General features: G+C 36.7%; 1 protein-coding gene across 1 annotated transcript in view; it reads right to left on the reverse strand.

Moving 5' to 3' along the window:
* Window positions 1-23074, reverse strand: part of RAB10 (RAB10, member RAS oncogene family) — an 80287-nt gene that overhangs the window by 39120 nt on the left and 18093 nt on the right. Inside the window, exon 2 of the mRNA XM_069495171.1 lies at window positions 90-150. Coding sequence (XP_069351272.1) covers window positions 90-150 — 61 coding nt within the window. The remainder of the gene's footprint in view (window positions 1-89; window positions 151-23074) is intronic.

Below are 23074 nucleotides of genomic sequence, written 5' to 3' on the forward strand. Positions count from 1 at the left end.
CAGAATCTAAACTGGTGACAAAGAAGAATTTCACTGCCAAACCTTAAGAAACCTGGCATTCTGATGAATAAAATAAGTAAATCACTTACCATATCTGTAGCTTGATCTTCTTTCCTTGTAATTCAACTGTTTTGATCTTAAAGTCTATTCCTACAATATAGAAAAAAAGGTAAATTATAACTGTGGCTTTGTGCTTGGCTGTACTAAAATTATTAATACTTGGAGTAAAAATGGTTACACTTCTTAAACTTGTATTTGTCAGGTTCTGGATGTTCACTAAGAATGCAATTCTGAGTATATGTGTCCAATTTTAAACTTGAGTAACATAAGGATCCAAGATGGCAGGAGAAATAACTATAGAAAGTTTTCACAAATTAGGAAATAAGAAACTAAATTTTAAAATATTTAATATTTTAGTGCACAAGAATAAAAGATGTTTCCCAGTAAAAAATATAGGGGGAAAAAACAGCCTTCACTAGCTTGCAGAACAAAAAGAAAACCATCAGGGATAGAGGGTCATTTCCTAATAATAAAGCAGTCAATTCTTGAGGAAGGCATAAAAATACATACTTTAGCACCTAATTAACATAGAGCTTCAAAATACATGAAGAAGCAGGCCAGTACGGTGGCTCACAACTATAATCTTAGCACCCTGCGAGGGCCGAGGCCAGAGGATAACTTGAAGTCAGGAATTCGAGACCAGCCTGACCAAGAGCAAGACCCTGTCTCTACTAAAAATAGAAAAATTAGCTGGGCGTCATGGTGCATGCCTATAGTTCCAGCTACTGTAGAGGCTGAGGCAAGAGGATCGCTTGAACCCAGGAGTTTGAGGTTGCAGTGAGTTATGATGACGCCACTGACTCTACCCAGGGCAACAGAGCAAGACTCTGTCTCAAAAACAAAAATCCATGAAGCAAAAATTAATAGAACTGCAAAGATGCCTAACAAAGAGAATAAATGAAGAAAGAAAAAAAAAACAGAAAAAATGTAAAAAAAAAAAATAGAACTACAAAGAGAAATAAACATACCTATAATTTTAGTTGGAGATTTGAACATCCCTTTTCAGTAACTGATTTTTTTTTTTTTTTTTTGAGACAAGGTCTCACTCTGTCGCCTGGGTGAGTGCCATGGTGTTAGCCTAGCTCATAGCAACCTCACAACTCCTGGACTCAAGTGATCCTCCTGCCTCGGCCTCCCAAGTAGCTGGGACTACAGGTGAATGCCACAACGCCTGGCTAATTGTTCTATTTTTAGTAGAGTTGGAGGTCTTGCTTGCTCAGGCTGATCTCAAACTCCTGAGCTCAAGTGATCCTCCCGTCTCGGCCTCCCAGAGTGCTGGGATTACAGGCATGAGTCACCCTATTGAGGTGGATGATCTCCATGTTCCTAAATTCAATGTCCATTTCTAAGTCCTCATCTGACTGAACCAGCAGTAGTTGAAGCAGTTTTTCATTCTTTTCTGCATGAAAACTCTCCTGATTTTCCTACCCTCTCGGCCACTCATCAATCTTCATTTCTGCTTTCTCCTCACCTGACATCTAAAAACTGGAGTGAACTTTTCTTTTCTATCTTCACTCATTCCCTAGTTTCCCTAGTGCTGATTTTTCCCTAGTTTTATGGCTTTAAATCCCACATAAACACTGATGACTCTTAAATTTATATCATAGCCCAGACCTCTGCCCTGAATTCCAAACTGCTTATTAGACATCTCCAAATTCCATCTCTCATAGAGTAAAAGCAAAACTTTTTAAAATAAATCTATAAATAAATAAGGCCCTATATATTTTGCCCACCTCCCCTTTCTACCCTGTCCTCAACATTTTCTATATCATCTTACTCTGACCTAGCTAACTGTATTGGCTTTCTTTTTGTTGTTCCACACACAGGTCAGACAGATTCTGACCTCTGGCCTTTACATGTACTGTTCCCCTAACCTAGAATACCCGTCCTCCATAGTAGCTCTTTCCCCAGCTACCCTATCCTAAGTTGAGACACTTCTCCATGTCCCCCACTCATTGTTAACATTTCCTATCCTTCTTTCTTCCTTTTTATCTTTAACATTTCCTTACTTCTGTTATTATCTGTCTCCCTTTACCAAATATGAGACCTACCACGGTGGAGGATTTTTATCTGCTTAACTGCATTAAATGCCCAGCACTCAGAATAATATCTGACATATAGCAGGCATTAAAAAAATGTTTTTGTTAAACAGATAAATGATATTTTTTGGAGAATGTAAAAGGGTACCTAAGAAAAAATGAGTTTTACCCTTAAGGTGAAACTCACCACTTTACAAGCCCCACCCTTGATAATTCGATAATTCTGCTTGCAATCAGCTTTTTAGAGCCTCAGGCCAAAGACTCCAATGAAATATGAAAACAATTAAGAAAAAAAGGAAACAGAGGCAATGTAGAATAAAAGAACTAGATCATTTTTCATTTTCTCAGAACAAGATGATACACTGGGAGAAAAAAAAAGGCGATGACAAGGACGGACGGACGGAAGGACGGACGGACGGACGGACGGACGGACGGACGAAAGGAAAAGTGACAACCTGAACCAGAAAACTCCTGGAAATTTTTTAAAATTAGTGGGGACAGAAATAATATAGTCAACGGAAAAGTTGGAAAAGAAGATTGAGTTCTCCCAGAAAATATGATTAAATGACAAAGAATAGAATATAAGTGAGATAAAACAAATCAGAAGATCAAAACCAGGAGGTCAGGCCCGGCGCAGTGGCTCAAGCCTGTAATCCTAGCACTCCGGGAGGCCGAGGCGGGCGTCATTTGAGCTCAAGAGTTCGAGACCAGCCTGAGCAAGAGCGAGACCCCCATCTCTACTAAAAATAGAAAGAAATGATCTGGACAGCTAAAAATATATACAGAAAAATTAGCCGGGCATGGTGGTGCATGCCTGTAGTCCCAGCTACTCGGGAGGCTGAGGCAAGAGGATTGCTTGAGTCCAGGAGTTTGAGGTTGCTGTGAGCTAGGCTGACGCCATGGCACTCTAGCCCAGGCAATAAAGTGAGACTCTGTCTCAAAAAAAAAAAAAAAACAAAAAGAAAAAACAAACAAACAAACAAACAAACACCTCTCAACTTTACAATAGCAATACTAGAAAACAAAAAGACAGTATCTTTTAAAACCTCCATCCAGCTAAAACCAAATGAAAGGCATTCCCAGACATGGAAGATCTCAAAATATTTAGCTACCATGCATCCTTTCTAAGATAGCTACTAGGAGATTACTTTACCAAAACAAGAAAGAGGAAGAAATAAAAATCCATCAACCAGAGTGAAGTAAAGCACAGGAACAAATTGGCCTAGAGAGCAATCAGTTCAAAATAGAATGAGAAGAAAAGTTCCAGGAGGGCTGCCTCCTGGGGGTGGGAAGGAGGAAATAGCAGTAATAGAATAAAATAATTCAAAAGGGTATGACAATTCTATTTGGAATAGACAGTGTCTTGAGGCAAATGTAACAAATTTAACAATGAAGGAACTGTAAACTATAGTAAAAACAAAAAGTTGTCCAAGAAAGGAAATGCAGTTGTAGTACACTACTTGGTTTAGCAGTCAACCAAAACATTTGTATTACTATTTGTGAAGATGAAGGGAGAGGTGCCAGGAACTTAATAAAAGTATTATATTCTCATCTTCCATAACAACAGGAGAAAATTTCTAAGATTAGGTTTTTCAAAAGTTAGAAGCATATGACCAGGGAATAGCCAGTTGAATAATAGAAGAAAAGGCCAAAAAATGTTTGCCCACAGGTGGGCATGGTGCAAGGATTTGGTGCTGCAGCTGCTGCTGCTGTTGTTACAGCCCTGAATTACTACCTGACTTCTAAAACTATGCACCTATTACATTAATAGAAGTAAAAACTAGGTTAACAGAGAAAGAGGTATATTTACAAATATATTCTCTCCACTACTTAAAAAACTCTACTCAACCATCACTCTCTATGAATAAAGATACCTAAATTTCTTAGCATTGGCCCCAAGCCACCTCTCCAGTCTTATTCCCTCTGGTTTTCCACTTGCAGTCACATTCAAACACAACTTTTATAGCTCTGCACTTTTTCTAAGTAAATACCTTTGTTATACCAGCATGTACTTTCCACATCCCCCACCACACTACCACTAAGTACAAAAAAACTTTAAGATAAACAGAAAAGCTTATGATAAAATTTAGAGATGAGAGCAAAATCAATAGCTCAGCTGCCAAGATAAGCTAGGAAAAACCTACCACCCTTTAAGAGTCTGCCAGGCGGAATAATCAGATTCTCCTGCTACACTATTATTTGCTAAATTACCACAATCATAGGGTTTGATCCAATCAGTGATTCTTTTTAAGATTTTGCTTATGTAAAAACACACTAAAGGAAGTTTCCACATTTTACAGATTCATGGGACCCAACTCAAGAGTATTTCAATTTACTGCAGTCAACTCATTTATCAATTTTCAGCTGCTCAAGAGAGAAACAATATCAGCCAACATTTTTGCCTTGATGATGTTGCAGAAGCACCATCCAGTGGCAAGAGGAGTAACTGCAGCCTCTAGCCACTTTATAGATACCAGTTCTCCAAAGCTTGGCTTCCGATGACACATCAATACATAGTACTTAATGCAGGCAGAAACAACCTACATAATGAACTCTAGACAACAAAAATTTAACAATTTATAGCTAAATGATCAATATCTGTGGTTTTTAACAAGTAAAAATCAAGATGTGTTCCCCACACCTGCAGAGGAAATAAGAATCACATACCTATATCCTTTAAATGTTACTTAGTCTGGAATCTGACCAGGTTCTAGTCTTAGCTCTGTCATTAACAGTACAAATTTTGAAAAGGTAATTTCCAATATGGACACTTGTTTCTTTATCTGCAGGCAGATGTGAAAAGGTTCCCGCTAAAGAGTCTTTCATATAATAATAGCTTAGTTAATACTTTACAATGTGCCTGGCACTGTTATAAACTCTTTGCATGGATTAAGTCATTAAATCCTCAGAATAGTCCTAGTCCATACTATTATTTCCATTCTACAAATGAGGAATAAAGTAAAAACAGCAGCCACACTAACAGCAGTAGCACTTAGATTTACTATTAATAGATAATTACTAAGTGTGCCAATAAGCACTTCCCATATACTATCCCACTTTGTAGTCACAAAAACCCTCTGAGATAGTACTAATATGCCTATTTTATAAAACAGAAAATTCAAGGTAATTTACTTAAGGTCACAGGGTTATTAACAGGTGGCAGAACCAGGATTCAATTCCATGTCTGATTCATACCATGTATGCTCTTAACCTAAATTAAGTTCCATTCATTTTTGTCATTATGAAAAGATCTTCTTTATTTCTAGAACTATACCCCTGGCTCTGAAATCTACTTTGTTTAATATTAATATAATCACTCCGGCCTTTTTTTTTTTTTTTTTTTTTTTTAGATTAGTAGCCTATTGGATAACCTAATTTGTTTAGTGGTTGCTCTAGGGTTTATAATATACATCTTTAAATAGAACAGCCTGACTTCAAACATATTATACCATTTCTTGAATAATATAAGAACCTTACAGCAGTACGCTTCCATTTTCTCCCTCCCATCATTGGGCTATTGTTTTATTTCTACATGTTATATTTCCACATTTTACTGCTAAGTGCTATAATATAAATCCTATAAAACATTAAAAAATTTTTTCTTTACACAATTGCCTTTTAAATAAATTCAAAATTGAGAGAAAAGTATCTTATATTTCCCCACATATTTACCATTTCCTGTCTTTTTCATTCCTTTGTGTAGGTCTGAGTTGCCATCTGGAATAATTTTCTTGAGACTGAAACACTTCCTTTAACATTTTTTAATAGCACAAGCAAAAAATTCTCCCAGTTTTTGTTTGGAAAATGTCTTTATTTTGTCTTTTTTTTTAGATTTTTTTGTCAGGAATGAATTCTAAATTGATAGTTTTTCCTTTCAGAACTTTAAAAATGATACTCCATTGTCTTCTGGCTCGCATTGTTTCTTTTTATTTTCCCGCTTTTTTTTGGAGAAAAGTAGGCCTAAGAAATTTTTTATTTTGAAATATTTTTATAGAAAAGTTGCAAAAATAGTACAGAGTTCATATATACCTTTCATTGAACCTCTCCTAATGTTAACAACTTACATAACCAAAGTACACTAATCAGAACAGGAAAATAACAGTGATACACAGTGCAATTAACTACAAACATAATTAGCCACGTTTTGTTTTTACTAATGTCTTTTTCTGTTTCAGGTTCCCACATGCATTTAGCTGTCATGTCTCATTAGTTTCTTAAGACAGTGCCGAGTCTTTCCTTGTCTTTCATGAACTTGATACATTTGAAGAATATCGGTCAAGTATTTCGTAGAATTTCCCTCAATTTATATTTGGCTGGTGTCTTTTCATAATTAGATTAAGGTTTTGCATGGGGTTGGGGCAGGAATGTCACAAAATACCACAGATGTGATGTTTTACCTTTCTCAGTTCATCATATCAAGGAGTATCTACTGTGAATGTCTTATTATTAACACTAGTGGTATTAGCCTTGAATATACTTCCAATACTTGGTTATGGTGTTTTCTACAGTTTCTCTATAATGTAAATTTACTGTTTTCCACTTGGTAATTAATAAATTTATTGGAGAAGGTACTGTCAGACTATGTAAATATCATGTTTCCCATTATACTTTCACCCCACTGGTTTTACATCCCATCACTGCTCTTGTCTGTGACAATTAGTACTATAGTATTTGCCTAACAGTGATTTTGTGTTTTTCTCATTCTCTTCTTACACTTACTAAAATTCTGCTTTTGAGACTTGTTCCTCCGACCCCATTCATTTATTCAATTATTTATTTTTGCCAGTATGGACTCATAGATATTTTATTCTATTGGTTATAATCAAATACTATCATTACTTCATTTCAGCTTTGCCCATTAAAAGTTCCTTTAGGCTGGTTCCTGTGTCCTTCTGACATGTCCCATCCTTTTCTGAGTACTTCTTTGTTTTCTAGGATTGCAAGATGTTCCAGAATCATTTTGTATTTCTCTTACCCCAGCTCTGAAATCAACAAGTTCTTCATGAAACCCTGGTTCTTTTTATTAAAGAACTGTATTTAGGGTTTAAGATCTGAGCACTAAGGTGTCCTCATTGATACTCAAGTGTCATTACTTCTATGCCTTCTCAGCGAACAGAGCTAGAAAATGTATTTATGTATACTAACCCATGCATATATACACAACTATATTTCCATATTTATATGTATAATATACAAAACCATGAGTTCATACTGATGCCACCAATTCCAATCTCCAACACCAGAGAGTTCATTCTAGCCTTCTCCCTTTCCTTATTTGTAACTTCTTTCAACAATGAGAAATCTAGCTCTATCTAAAACATATTTGCTTATAATGTTCCTTCCCAGTATACAGTTTCAAACTTGCTAACCCCCACCAACACCCCTATAAGAAACCAGATTTACTAACTAGAATAAAATACTTATATATATAATAGCTCTTTTTATCTTTAGTCTTAGAGTATCTGGTCAAAACACTGTTTTCCAAAGTCACTTTTGACTATTCTTTTCTTCTTCCTCAATGTGGTTATGTTGTTTATTTGCAATATAGTTAGGTTCATTGGTTGGCTTACATTGTTTCTGATAAAAAGTCAACAGGTCTTCTTATCTTTGTCTCTGTCCATATGGGGTTTTTTAACTCTGGCTTTCAATAATTTGATTACGACGTGCCTCCGCGTGGTTTTCTTTGTATCTATCCTACCTACGTTCATTAGGTCTACAGGCTTATGGCTTTCATCATATATGGAAACTTTTCAGCCATTATTTCTTCAAATTCTTTTGCTACAACCCCCATCCCTTCTCCTAGACTCCAATTACATGTATGTCAGACTGTGATATTGTCCCACATATCACTGAGGCTCTCAATTGTTTGTAGCCTTTTTTTCTCTTGTGTTTCAGGCTGGATAGTTTCTATGACACCTTATCCCTATGAGATACTTCTGTGGTGCCTTAACAGCCCACTGACTGAATTTTTCATTTCAGATATTGTAATTTTCAGTTCTAGAATTCCACTGGGTCTTTTTTACCTCTTATGTATTTGTCTCCTCATGGTCATGCGTTCCTTTAAATGCTTCAACATATCCCTGTCTTCTCAAACCATCATCTCTGGCATACTGAAGATATTTTCAGACTATGCAAATGTCATGTTTCTCATCATACTTTCATCCACTGATTTTACCTTCCATCATCATACTTCTTTAACTGCTGTTAAAAACTGGCATTTCCTGGCTAGGCACTGTGGCTCACGCCTGTAATCCTAGCACTTTGGGAGGCCAAGGTGGGAGGATTGCTTGAGGCCAGCAGTTTGAGACCAACCTGAGCAAAAGTGAGACCCCATCTCTATAAACATTAGAAAAATTAGCTGGGCATGGTGGCATGCATCTGTAGGTCCAGCTACTCAGGAGACTGAAGCAGGAGGATTGTCTGAGCCCAGGAGTTTGAGGTTATAGTGAGCTATGATGACACCAATGCACTCTAGCCTGGTGACAGAACTAGACTGTCTCAAAACAAACAAACAAAACAAACAAACAAAAAACTGACACTTCCTAAATTACTAATCCTTAGAGCACAAGACATTTCTGATAAGCCAGATGTATGTGAATAAATATCACCTCAGAAATCATCCTGGTTCTACCTACTGACAACAAATACCTGTTGATTTAAGTAAAGGAAGAAAGTTGAGAGGGTAGAGACAGAAAAAGGTAAATTAGAAATAACAGTGATTTAGGGTACTTGATATTTAATGATCAAAAATCAACTGACCAGAAGTGTATGGGGTTTTTTTTTCCTTTTTATGGATTCTCAATTCTAGTCTATTGATCTGTATGTCTATTCTTATGCTAGTACCACACTGTCTTGATTACTGTAGCTCCTTTATAAATTTAGAAATCAGGTAATTTGAGTCTTCCAACCTTCTTCTTTTTCAAGATTGTTTTCACTATGCTGGGTTCTCTGCATTTCCACATGAATTTTAGGAGCCACATGTCATTTTCTGCAAATAAGCCAGCTAGGGTTTTCTTAAGAATCACACTGAATCTGTAGATCAATTTAAGTAGTACTGCCATCTTAACAATATCAAGTCTTGTAATCCACAAACACTGGATGTCTTTCCATTAGATCTTTTTAAATTTGTTTCAACAATGTTTTCTAGTTTTCATTGTGCAAGTCTTACAGTTGTTTTGCTAAGTCTACTCCTAAGTATCGATTCTTTTTGATGCTATTGTGTAAATGGAATTGTCTGATTTCATTTTTGGATGGTTTGTTGCTAGTATATAGAAACACAATTGATTTTCATATATTGCTCTTGTATCTCATCTACAGACTTTTTAAAAGCAAAATAGCCATTCTATTCTGAAGTACCTGCACGTTACATGGCATTAAAATTACATTACAAATTACAGCAAAAATCATTCTAATAAAAAAATTTCATCTAAGTAAACAAAAGAAGCTGACACTAGACAGTAATACATCACAAAGTCTGAATGCCAAAGAACTGCTGAATCCATAGGTATAAGTCAAAATAGTCTTATTTGTTATGCACTAGTAAGACTGCCCTATCCATGAGGCATTAAGATTCTCAGAAGTAATATAGTTAGAGATGACAGCTAGAAAATGAGCTGAGAAATCTGATGAATTCCACAATATCAGTTTTTCTTTTTTCTTTTTTTCCTTTCACTATATTAGTTAACACATTAACTGCCATGTGAACGTTGTATTTAATTCACACTAGTTTTGACCCCAGGGCCTCGTAAAACATATGTAACTCACACATCTCTCTACCTTGGGAACCACATGAACTATTTTTCAAGTTGCATATAACTCACACACAGAAAACAATAAAAAATAACAAATTGAAAATAAATACTTGGCTTTATATAAGATCATTTAAAAAAAAGGACGGACTGTTTTGTTTTTGAAGTTTTTATTCTATTTTCATAATAAAACACCACAGCCCCAAGGGAAAAAAAATTTTTTTTCTAGTGTGGCAGGTAATGCTAATAGACAACAATATAAAATAGAAGTAACACCACAAAAGCAGGAAATTAACATGTTTCTCTATGCACAATACATGTGATGCCTTTCTTGCCCTGCCAGAGTAAGAAATCTTCTCATTTGAAAATTTAAAATTTAAGTCAGGCATGATGGCTGATACCTGTAAATCCCAGGACTTTGGGAGGCCAAAGCGGGAGTCACCTGAGCCTAGGAGTTCAAGGCTAGCCTGGACAATAAAGCAAGAATTTGTCTCTACAGAAATTTTTAAATTTCCTTTAATACCTATATTTATAATATATATGTAAGCATTTTAAATATTATTTGGCATTTGCCTTTTACCACCTACAGAGTTTGGTAAAAATTAAAAAAAAAACAGTTTACAGAGTTTGGTAAAACAGTTACAGAGTGTGGTAAAAATAAAAAAAAAAACAGTTTACATTTGATTTCAAAATTTTTGAAAATCAAAAGCTCTGACAAAGTAAAACACAATCAACTATGTGTGAATTACTTTGAATCCAAAAATCAATGTAGTAGAAAGTAATGTAGCTTCATTTCACAAAAGTCATAAGATTTATTTTATCAGAGTAATGTATTTCCAGAGGTAGCTTTAAATTTGGCATGAGTAGTTAATTCCAGAATGTGCTGTGTTCTCCAGAACATGGCAGTATCTTATGTCCTTACTGGTAGAATAGCGTCAAGAATTGCCCTGCCTCAAGTAACTATTTTGATTCCTACAAAGCTACCACAATCAAAATTTGATGATCTATTAGTTTATAAACTACACATTAATAAGCAAATACAAGTGTAATGTTGATAGCAAATTCACTTTAGGAATTAAGAAAGACAGTCCAGAGCATAGTGACTGAGAGGATTCCAATATGGTCTCTGGCTCTAAACCATATCCTAGCTGTGTGACACTGGGTGAAATTTTAACCTCTCCTGGCCTCTGTTTCCTCCACCTACAACGGGAATTATAATTTCTGTCTCCAATATGTTGTAAGGATTAAGTGAGATCATGTGTAGAAAGCCTAGGACAGGATCAGGTACATAAAAAGCCTTCAATTAAGCTATTAAATTCTCCTGGTTCTCACTACTGCTCTAGTTACTCAATTTCAGCCTTCTCCCAGTCCAATCCTTTGCCACTAGTGAGTCAAATGTCTATCTTCCTTTTGGTCTGCCTTTATGTTTTCCTCACATATCTCTTTGATCAAATGTCTGTCTGTGAGTCAAATGTCTATCTTCTTTTTGTTCTGCCTTTACTTTTTCCTGATATGCCTCCTTGATCCATCCCAAATTGTATTCCAGACAGTAACATGACTCTAAGGTCAGCAGCTCTGTTCTTGATTTTTCTCAGAACTTGCTTACTTACCTTCTAACTCTTTGCTTGTCATCTCCCACCCCCACTCCCAACTTGTAAGGACATTTATAACTTTTCACATTTTTCTAAATCATTAAAAAATGAGTTCAGATATTATCTCTAAAGATCACCAATCTTCAGAATCCAAGAATTTTTGATTAACTGTTTCAAATTTATTAGTGCATGAAATTCCCCACATAATGTCATGACAACTTGTCATTTGGTCATGGACTCTTGTGTCAGATTAATCCTTTGTAATAGCATTTGTTTATTCTGTATTAGAACATAACCACTTTAAATTCCTGCTAATTTATTACATATAAGGTTGGTGCAAAAGTAATTACAGTTTTAGCATTGTTGAAATTTGCCATTTCATATTGGAATACCTTTTTTTTTTTTTTTTTTGAGACAAGGTCTTGCTCTGTTGCCCAGGCTAGAGTGCCATGGCATCAGCCTGGCTCATAGCAACCTCAAATTCCTGGGCTCAAGCAATCCTCCTGCCTCAGCCTCCCAAGTGGCTGGGACTACAGGCCACAGCTGGCTAATTTTTTCTATAGTAGAGATGGGCGTCTCACTCTTGCTCAGGCTGGTCTCGAACTCCTGAGCTCAAGCAATCCTCCTGCCTTGGCCTCCCAGAGTGCTAGGATTACAGGCATGAGCCACCGTACTGGCCTGGAATACATTCTTAAATAAATATGGTTATGTTACACATCATTTTAATGTGCATTTCTTACATTATGTTTTTTTGCTAATGATTTATTACTTGCTGTTTATTTTATATTTATTTTAGACCATGGAAATGACATTGGACAAAAAGCAAATTCAAGCCATTTTCTTATTCACGTTCAAAATGGGTGGTAAAGCAGCAGAGACAACTCACAAAATCAATAATGCATTTGTCCTAGGAACTGCTAACAAATGTGCGGTGCAGTGGTGGTTCAAGAAGTTTTGCAAAGGAGAGGAGAGCCTTGAAGATGAGGAGCACAGTGGCCGGCCATCAGAAGTTGACAACCACCAATCAAGAGCAATCATTGAAGCTGATCCTCTCACAACTATACCAGAAGCTGCCGAAGAACTCAACATAGACCATTCTACGGTCTTTCAGCGTTTGAAGCAAATTGGAAAGGTGAGAAAGCTCGATAAAGTGGGTGTCTCATGAGCTGACCAAAAATCAAAAAAATCGTCATTTTGAAATGTCATCTTCTCTTACTGTACGCAACAACAAACCATTTCTCAGATTGTGACATGTGATGAAAAGTGGATTTCATATGACAACTGGCGACGACCACCTCAGTGGCTACACCAAGAAGCAGCTCCAAAGCACTTCCCAAAGCCAAACTTGCACTAAAAAAGGTCATGGTCACTGTTTGGTGGTCTACTGCCGGTCTGATCCACTACAGCTTTCCGAATCCTGGTGAAACCATTACATTTGAGAGGCCTACTCAGCAAATTGATGAGATGCACCGAAAACTGCAACACCTGCAGCGGGCATTACTCAATAGAAAGGGCCCAATTCTTCTCCACAACAACGTCCGACCACACGTCACACAACCAATCTTCAAAAGTTGAACAAACTGGGCTACAAAGTTTTGCCTCATCTCCCATATTCACCTGACCTCTTGCCAACTGACAACCACTTCTTCAGGCATCTCCACAACTTTTTGCAGGGGAAATGCTTCCACAACTAGCAGGATGCAGAAAATGCTTTCCAAGAGTTCACAGAATCCCAAAACATGGATTTTTAAGCTACAGGAATAAACAAACTTATAACTCATTGGCAAAAATGTGCTGATTGTAATGGTTCCTAGTTTGAATAAAGATGTGTCTGAAGGCCGGGCGCAGTGGCTCATGCCTGTAATCCTAACACTCTGGGAGGCTTGTGGTCCCGCTAACTCGGGAGGCTGAGGCAGGATCACTTGAGGTCAGGAGCTGGAGATCAGTCTGAGCAAGAGTGAGACCCCGTCTCTACTACAGAAAACATTAGTGGGTGTGGTGGCGCATGCCTGTAGTCCCAGCTACTCGGGAGTCTGAGGCAGAAGGACTGCTTGAGCCCAGGAGTTTGAGGTTGCTGTGAGCTAGGCTGATGCCACAGCATTCTAGCCCAGGCAACAGAGTGAGATTCTGTCTCAAAAAAAAAAAAAAAACCAAAAAAGATATGTTTGAGCCTAGTTAATTATAATGATTTAAAATTCACGTTCTGAAACCACAATTACTTTTACACCAACCTAATACTTGACTTCCCCAATCCTTTAGCCTCCTCCTTCTCCCCGCCTCTAGCTTCCAACTTGAGTTTTGTTTTCTCTTCCTTTTTAAAAATCTTTCAAGCAACCTGTTCTTGAGCTTGTTTATCAAAAAGAGAAAACGTCTGCCTGAACAAGTTAAACCTGTGCTTATCCACTCAGGACATGACCACCCAAAACACAAAAACATTTCATTCCAACAGAGAAGTGGGAGGAGATGGGTGGGAAGGATTGTCAAATGGCATCAGGCAATAAATGACTTAGTGGAGGAAATGAGGGCTGCTCTATTGGAGAATGAAGAACAGCTCTACTTTTGGTAAGAGTTTAGGGGACAATGGCTTGTTAAGATGTCTGACGTGGGAAAAAGAGACAGAATAGGCACTAGTAAAAACTGAACACAGTGTTCTCTAATTCTTTACCAATATTCCACTTTCAATTTATTTCATTTTGGCATCTTTTTTTCCCTGCTCTCCAGGAAGGCTGAACTCTCATACTGCTCCATCTAGCTGCTCCAAAATTTAGAACCAGCCCCGTCTCTCCAAGAGCTCCAAATGAATTTCAGATTCTATTCCCAATATATGTTGGCTTTTGTTACTGTTATTTTGTTTTATTAACATTTATATAGTACTTTCTATATGCCAGATACGTTCCAAGCATTTTACAAATATTAACTGATTCAATCCTCATAATAGTTCTTATGGTTTTATGGCTAAGAAAAACTAAGGCACAAGGAAGTTAAATAACTTACTCAAGGGCACGGCCAACAAGTGAGAAGACTGGCATTTTAACTCCATTAGTTTGACTCCAAACTGCATGCTCTTAAATACGAATGCTACCTCCTCTTTCTTTCTTCAAACTTAAAAAAAAGTCTGTAATTTATAGAATGCCCATACAAGAAGTTAGATCAAATATCTCTCCCTCCTTTATAGGACCAACCTTATGTTGTATTTACAAAAGATGGATGAAAATAAAAAGGTGGAAAGATTTAAAGGAAAGGGCTAAAGAGTCATCAGGATCCATTCTAACATTACAATGCTACCACAGCCTTTCACTTTACTGTGCCCTTCTAAAGCTCCCAAACTGCTTATCATTTAAGTCACTTTTCTTCTAAACCTATTAAAGGAATGTTGCTTTATACTCTCCCAAAGGCCATAATGCTGGCACTCTGCTAATATAGGAACTACAAAGACAATCCATATAAACCACTTAGTATAGTCACTAGTACATAGTAAGTGTTAGATATTACAGGCTGCTGTGTATCCCTTATCCAAAATTCTTGGGACCAGAACAGTGTTTCAGATTTAGGGTTTTTTTCAGAGTTTAGAATACTTGCCTTACGCTTACCAGCTGAGCACCCCAAATCCAAAATGATCCAATGAACATTTCCTATGAGTGTGATGTCAGCACTCAAAAAGTTTCAGATTTTGGAGCATTTCAGATTTCAGATTTTCAGTTTGGGGATGTTCAACTTGTATTACATTTATTATATACAGGAAATGAAGATGCAGAGATGAAGTCATTATTAAAAAAAAAAAACTTATTGTTAACAAACCTAGTTTTCAGTCTCTAATCTAAGGTTCCATCTACTACTTACAATACCAAAACTTTACTACAGAATAGAACAAAAAAAGTAAGTATTCGGTTTATATCTTCTGGGATTAGTTGGGCTTTTAGCCCAATGATTAATTCAGTCATTCAACATTCAATCTCTCTATCCCATAACTTTTTTACCACTAACTCACTCTGTCTCCAACTACTCTTTGTAATACATAATGATGATGGTAGGCACAAATCTGAGAAGACCAGGCTCCCATTTCCAACTCACAATGGTTTATATCAACTTCCCTTTAATTATCTTGGTTATTTTTCATTGCAAAACTAGAACAATGAACTTTTTCCATTTGAGGGGTCCCAGATTGCTTTAAAAACAACAGAAAAAAAACCGAAGGCATCTATTTATAAACTTTTAAAATGCATTAAGCTATGACGATGCTGCTGTACTCCAGCCCTGGCAACAGAGATGCTGTCTCAGGGGGGGGAAAAAAAAAAAAAAGACAATATAGAAAAAGCATTCCAGGTGGCCTCAGGAGTGCCCTTCCTATTTCCTTAAACTTTCCACTTGTGACCTTTGCACCACATTGCACTAAACGCTTCTGCTTAGTGATTCCATAGCACCCCTACAGGAAGTATTCCTTATCTAGACGCTGAGTCACAAGATGGCACAACTTTGAACAAAGTTATAACAACATGAAAATACTAATAGATAACTAAGGAGCACCTACCACCCCACATACCCATTACACAGACATTGCTGTATGTCTCTTACCAAAAATTGCAATCACACACTGTAAACTTAACTATAAAGAGAGACTGAAAATCCTGTAAAACAGTAGTCCCCAACATTTTTGGCACCAGGGACCGGTTTCATGGAAGACAATTTTTCCATTGGATGGGGGGTGAGAGGCGGAGCTCAGGCGGTGATGCCAGCGATGGAGAATTGGTGGGGAGTTGGGGACTGCAGCTGTAAAAGATGTAGCAAAAAATGATAGGAGAGAACTGCTAAGTCATTGACAAATGAAGAATGCACAGTTAATAGGAGAAAAGAAACAGATAAGGATGATGGCACTAGAGGGCTTAAAATTACATGAAAAAAGGATTAAAAGTGTCCCTTGAAGAAATGAACATGGTTTTTAAATATATCTTAATAACTCTGTGTTCATACCACAAAAATCAAAAGTGAGATTAAATGACCTTATTCATATAATTTTGTCAGAAAAAGTATGCTAACCTTCCCAATATCAGATTCTTTCTCTTAGTGCTAAATAGTAACCAAGAATTAGAATTATAAATTTGGTCATATAAAAAACAAATTCGTTTTTGTAAGTTTTACTTTCATCTCTCAACAAATTCCCAACATTTTTTTCCCATTATTTGCTAGGAAAATTTATTTACTCTTTTGAATAGATTCCCTCTAAGTGTCATTTTTCAGTACCATTATTTCATATATTACCCTATCATTTCACTTTTCATTTTGTGTTGGTCTCTCCTACTGGATTATAAACTGAGTTAATAAGGACAAGTGTCTATCTTGTTTACTGCTTTCTCCTAAAGTATATAACCATGAATGAAACTATCCTAAGCCTTGTCATTATGCTATTACTGCCAGCTCTGAAAGCCTACAAACTACAGATCCCAGACTCTCATGCAACCTGGGTGGGTAGTGGTTAAGCTCTGCAAATGGAAGGCACTGACGAGAAATAAAAAAGCAGGAAGGAAGGAAAAGCCATCTGATTCTGGTGGCAACTGCAACACAATCAGTGGCTATAACTCCAGCTCATAGGCAGCAATGGCAGACAGCCCAGTGCCAAGTTGACAATCCAATAGTTTACCAGTAGCAGCAATGAGAACAGTTCTTGCTAAAGCAGAAGAAGGGATACCTCTAGCAGCTCAACAACAAATACGAGTTCAGGGCTCCAGCCCAGAGAAGGTGGCAGTTTCTTGATCTCTGGATAATAACTCCCCTCTCCCATTTGTTCCTCTAGCCCTTCTACCATGTTTGAAACAATTCCTGTATTAAATCCTCTACTTTTAAAATTAACAACTCTATTCCTGAATCAAACCTAGAATGGGTTCTGTTTTTCTGATGGGATACTAACAATATATACCAAATTTCTTTTCCTCTCTCAGGTTTATCTCATCACTGAAACCTATACCAAACCTGTTACACAGAAGCACTGTTTCTCAAACTTTTTGTTCTGAGGACTCTTTTACACCTCTAAAATTACTGAGGATCCCAACAAACTTTTGCTTATGTGGGTTATGTCAATTCATCTTTACCATATTAGAAATTAAACCTAAGAGAAATTTTAAGTATCTATTAATGCATTTTAAAATAAACTCATGGCAAGTTAACATAAATAATATATTTTTACAAAAAATATATTTTCCAGCTGGGCGTGGTGGCTCACACCTGTAATCCTAGCACTCTGGGAGGCTGAGGAAGGAGGATCGCTCAAGGTCAGGAGTTCGAGACCAGCCTGAGCAAGAGCGAGACCCCATCTCTACTAAAAATAGAAGGAAATGATCTGGACAGCTAAAAATATATATAGAAGAAAAAATTAGCCAGCATGGTGGCACATGCCTGTAGTCCCAGCTACTCAGGAGGCTGAGGCAGAAGAATTGCTTGAGCCCAGGAGTTTGAGGTTGCTGTGAGCTAAGCTGATGCCACGGCACTCTAGCCAGGGCAACAGAGCGAGACTCTGTCTCAAAAAAAAAAATATATATATTTGCCAAAACAAAAATAAAACTTACTGAAATGAATGGCATGCTTTTATAGTTTTGCAACTTTATTGTTTTGCTTAATAGATGACCCTTGGGTTGTTATCTGCTTCTACATTTAGTTTGTGTTAATATGCTATTTTGGTTGATAAAGGATATAAAGAAGTATATGAAGAAAATCTAGTTGCATATAGGTAAGTAACTACGGGGGGGGGGGCCCGGAGGGGGAGGGGGGTCGTATTTTAGGAGACTATCCAGAAAATTCTAAATATTCTTCTTTGCCACTACAAAACTCAACAAGTGGTAATTTCTTAAAGATTAGTTGCAGTGTGGAATCTGAAACCATATCAATGAACTTCTCAAGTTATATTATTACTAAATTAAAATCCATCAGTTATTTTGCACTTTGAGTGAATTTTTATCTGCGCACAATTTTATAACATCATGTACTGGTCATTTGGAAATGAATGCTTCATTAAGTCACACAGTTCTTCCAAATGTTGACACATTTCATTATACAATATGAAAAAAAATCATATTCATTCTCATCATGGACTTCATCAGGAGAATCTTTAACTACTGGAAGGCTGTCAAACTAAGAGAGGCAGACACAAGCTTTCCAAAATTCTAATTTTAAAAGCATAAATTTTATCACTGGCAACAAATACTGTCACTTCATTCAAGAAAGTCTGTCTTAGGCCAGGCACGGTGGCTCACGCCTGTAATCCTAGCACTCTGGGAGGCCGAGGTGGGAGGATCGCTCGAGGTCAGGAGTTCGAGACCAGCCTTAGCCAGAGAGAGACCCTGTCTCTACTAAGAATAGAAATAAATTATCTGGACAGCTAAAATATATATATAGAAAAAAAATTAGCCAGGCACAGTGGCACATGCTTGTAGTCCCAGCTACTTGGGAGGCTGAGGCAGAAGGATTGCTTGAGCCCAGGAGTTTGAGCTTGCTGTGAGCTAGGCTGACGCCATGGCACTCCAGCCCGGGCACCAGAACAAGACTCTGTCTCAAAAAAAAAAAAAAAAGAAAAAGTCTAAGTCTTAATAACCATAATTTGCCAGTTATTCTTTCAAGGATACATGCTGTTTCATAAAAATGGTGGTCAATTCAAACAATTTCACAAGTGTTTTTCCTTGAGACAACCATCACTGTCTCAAAATGCGGCAGAAGTGTTTACATTTACTTCCCATTTTGTCATAGAGCAAAAAGGTATGTGCTCAAGGATCAAGATTTAATAAAATTCTTCCTGCTTCATCAAGGACATTCTTGAGTGAAACTATTCTAGTTTTTTCCTGTGAGCACATGGTGGTGAATAAAATGAGTAGGCCAGCTTGGTTCCACTGTCCTGATTTTACACACCAACAATTTTACACACCTGCTACTGCTGATAGGACCACTAGCCTCAACCAGGGTTCTACTGCAGAAATGAAAACTACCTCTATTAAAGCCAACTTTTTGGACATAAAAATTTGAAAGCATCTCAATGCTGTTTAGAGAGCAAAAAGGCTGTATTAGATACTTAGCAAGTATTATCAGCTGAAATTTTTAAAAATATATATGAGATTATAGGGAGGCTTAAGGTGAAGCAGAAATTCTTAAATTCAAATTGCCACTAAAATTGAAGGATGTGTATCCCAAGCTACACTGTACTGTATTCTCTCTCCTCACTGAAGAGATAATTTGCACGAGCTGTTCTAGCGGGGGGGAAAAAACACTTTTATTTAAAAAAAAAGAAAACATATAAAACAATTCTTTCCTCTGACTTCTACAGAAAAGGCATGAGGTGTCATCAAGTCTGCATAGCTGGTTTTAATTAAGCCTCACCCACACAGTCTGAGAAAATGACTCAGCCAAGACTCAGCCCATATGTTAACTAGAGTTAAGAGGTTAACACAATTAAAGTTAAACACGTTTCTCAAACACGCCCAATTTACAGATAAAGAAAGAGACAAAGAGGTTAAATGACTTGCTCAAGCCCACAAAGCAAATTAACTGTCTGACTCTGTCTCCTGGCTCAATATTCTGTATTTGGCACTAAAAAAAATCATGTAAAAAAATTAAATGCTCATTGTTACAGTCGCTGATGGGCATTTCCATATATAATCCCTCATGATTCTTAAAGACTAAATCATTCAATATATAAATTAAGAATTTAAACACACCTTTTTAAGTGTTTGATTAGAAAATTCCAACTCCAGTCCATCCTGCACATTGTCTGGGCCAGCCATCTTTTTACAACTGAATCTAACCATGTCACGCTCCCATTCGAACCTTGTATGGAATTGACATCCTTCGCACGGATTACCAGGCTCTACATGGTCTGACCCACACCTACTTCTTCATCATCCATTGCTTCTGCTAGCCTCACTTGCAACACATACCATCTTTCAGTTCTTTGAACTCAATAAGATTCTTGACTAAGGACCTTTGTTGTGACTATTTCCTCTGCCTAGAATGTTCTTCCTCTTCTCCCTCTTGTCTCCTACCTAACATCTAATAATATCTCAAATAGCAGCATAAATGTCAGTGCCTCAGGACAGCATTCCTGAACTACCTCTCCATCCCCTGAAATAGATTAGGAATAATCACTTCTGTTTATTATGATTTCACAATTTTTTTTTCCTTATAGCAATTATCTAACTAGAGAATTATTCTGGTTGGTGTTTCTGTTTATTTGATGAATACATATCACCCCCACTAAACTCTGCTGCAAGTATGGTGACCATAAGTCTGTTTGACTAAACAGTCTTCACTTGGGATTGATGTTTCCTAACATGTTGTACAAATCTGTCTCAGACTTTACATTTTTAACAAAGTTGCATTAAAATAAATGGAGAGGGTTTGGCAGACAGTGAATTGGTACTTTTAATGTCTGACAAGGTCTTACCTAGTGGTCATGGGCAGTGTAAACAATTATCACTTTTAAACACACGATTAAATTTAGTAAGATAGCCAGTGATAGCCTGCCTCTTTTTCCAACCCTTTACAAATTCGAAATAACTGACATTTTCCCTTTGAGAACAACAAGCTGATAACAAGTGTAGGAAGAGGCAGCTAACCAACTCCCTCTGGTCTTGAGACATGCTGGGAGGAGAATGTTTGAGGCTGCAGCCCTACCAATCATGAAGCCATCAGGCCACCATCAGCGGGATTAGTGGAGAAACACAGAAAACTATATATGCGTGTGAAATGTGTATGAGCAGTCCTTTCACAGAGTATACAGAGATAATATAAACGCTTTTGTTACAATGACCTTTTCGTTTATCATAATAGCATTTACAACTAATCTATGTATTTTACAATAAGTCCTTTAGACAGTAATGCACTCAAATCAAAGTATTTATTCAAAGTGGTAACAATGTGAAGCAAATCTGAAGCATCAATATTTAATTCAAAAGGTAATACAGTAGTTATTTTAAGACTATCTGAAAACGACAATATATGCAGCTGCAAAGATGCCTTTACAAAACATTCTATGAAACATAACTTTTATTTTATATCAAATGACTGTTCTTTTTATTAAATTCTGCGCTTTCTTGTCCACTCAAAGAAACTGAATCAGTAATTGTTTGGAAGGTACAATTCCCTTGAAGGTAAAACATCTGATATTACTAAGAATGCCGCTGTAAATTCTGTTAAAAAATATATAGCACTGAAGATAAAATTTTTGTTTTAGCAGTGATGAGAATATAAATTCTGGTGGAGTGTCATGGTAAAAACAGTATTCCTACTAAGCCAGAAAGAGAAAAACTACAGAACAAAAAATAAACTTGAAATGATTGTGGAATACACATTATTCATAACTGCATGCAAAAAGGCTATGATATTTTACCAACTGAAAGATGGTGTAGATGTCAAAATACAGAAATACACACAGCATAAAACCTGTGATCAAGCTGATGATTTATATACATTTATAAATATTTTTTGTATGTATGTGTGTGTGTATATATATACACACACACATACATATACTCATATATGTATATATACACACACACACATATATGAGTGGCAGCATGTGCTTCCTTTCTGTTAAATGTCATCAGTCATATTTCGGAAACATTTGAGCCTTTACAGAACTACTTCATAAATCAACCTAAGTGTTCTACAATGGTATTGAACTTTTTTGTCAAGGCATCTTCTGATTTTTGGTTGCATTCTTTAAAAATCAATTGGAAATATTTAATCAAAGTATTCAATAAATTGAAGTGCCAAAAAAAAAACAAAAAAAAACTTCAGGTTTTGAAGCCTTTGGCAAATTGTGATTATTGAAAAATAAAAGCTTGCAAGCAGGGAAGTGCCAAATGAAAATGTTGGTAATTTCCAGTTTATCAACTATAAAATACAACTGAGAGGACTGTAGAAAATTCTATTAAATAAATACAGCCATAGTGAAAAAAAAAAAGTCTTCAGAAAAATGGGAGGAACAGGGTATTAGAGATACAGCTAAAGGCACATGAATATGCATAAAGAATAAGTCTGCCTGGATCATGTTTTTAACACTCATTTTTTTTTAAGTTTTGTTACAATGAATACAGATATTCATTTTAAAGAAATAATTATTTTTGCAAATAGTTTTTAATAGATAAAAACAAGTCTATCAAATATTTCAACAAATTACACAATCATTTTTAGCACCCTCTTTCACTCTCAAGAGTGTTTCAGTTTGGATGACAAATACATGGTCACTCCACCCATTAGGCATAGTCAGTTTTGTTCATTGTCTTCCCTGGACCCAGCACAGTACCCACAGTGAGTATTCAGTATGTCTGCTCACTGACGACTGAACAGCTTATCCTGCCAACCTTTCTAATACGGTTTATACAGATGAGCAGAGACCTCACATAAACGTATTCACAAACAAGGACAGGAATCCCCACTCGCATCTGCTTCTCTCACCTACCATTAACTATTTCAATTAAAGTTATCAGCTACTAGCTGCCTACGTTGGAAACCTAACTGGTTCCTTGCTCTCACCAATCCTGTCTCCAACATCTAATCACACTAAATCAAGTTTACTTCTTTAATTTCCTTATTCTTACTTCTCACTTTCCTAGCTCAGATCCTCATCATCTCTCTCTCTTGGATTCTACCCACCACT

Source organism: Eulemur rufifrons, chromosome 19 (assembly GCF_041146395.1).
Source record: "Eulemur rufifrons isolate Redbay chromosome 19, OSU_ERuf_1, whole genome shotgun sequence".
Classification (NCBI taxonomy): domain Eukaryota; kingdom Metazoa; phylum Chordata; class Mammalia; order Primates; family Lemuridae; genus Eulemur; species Eulemur rufifrons.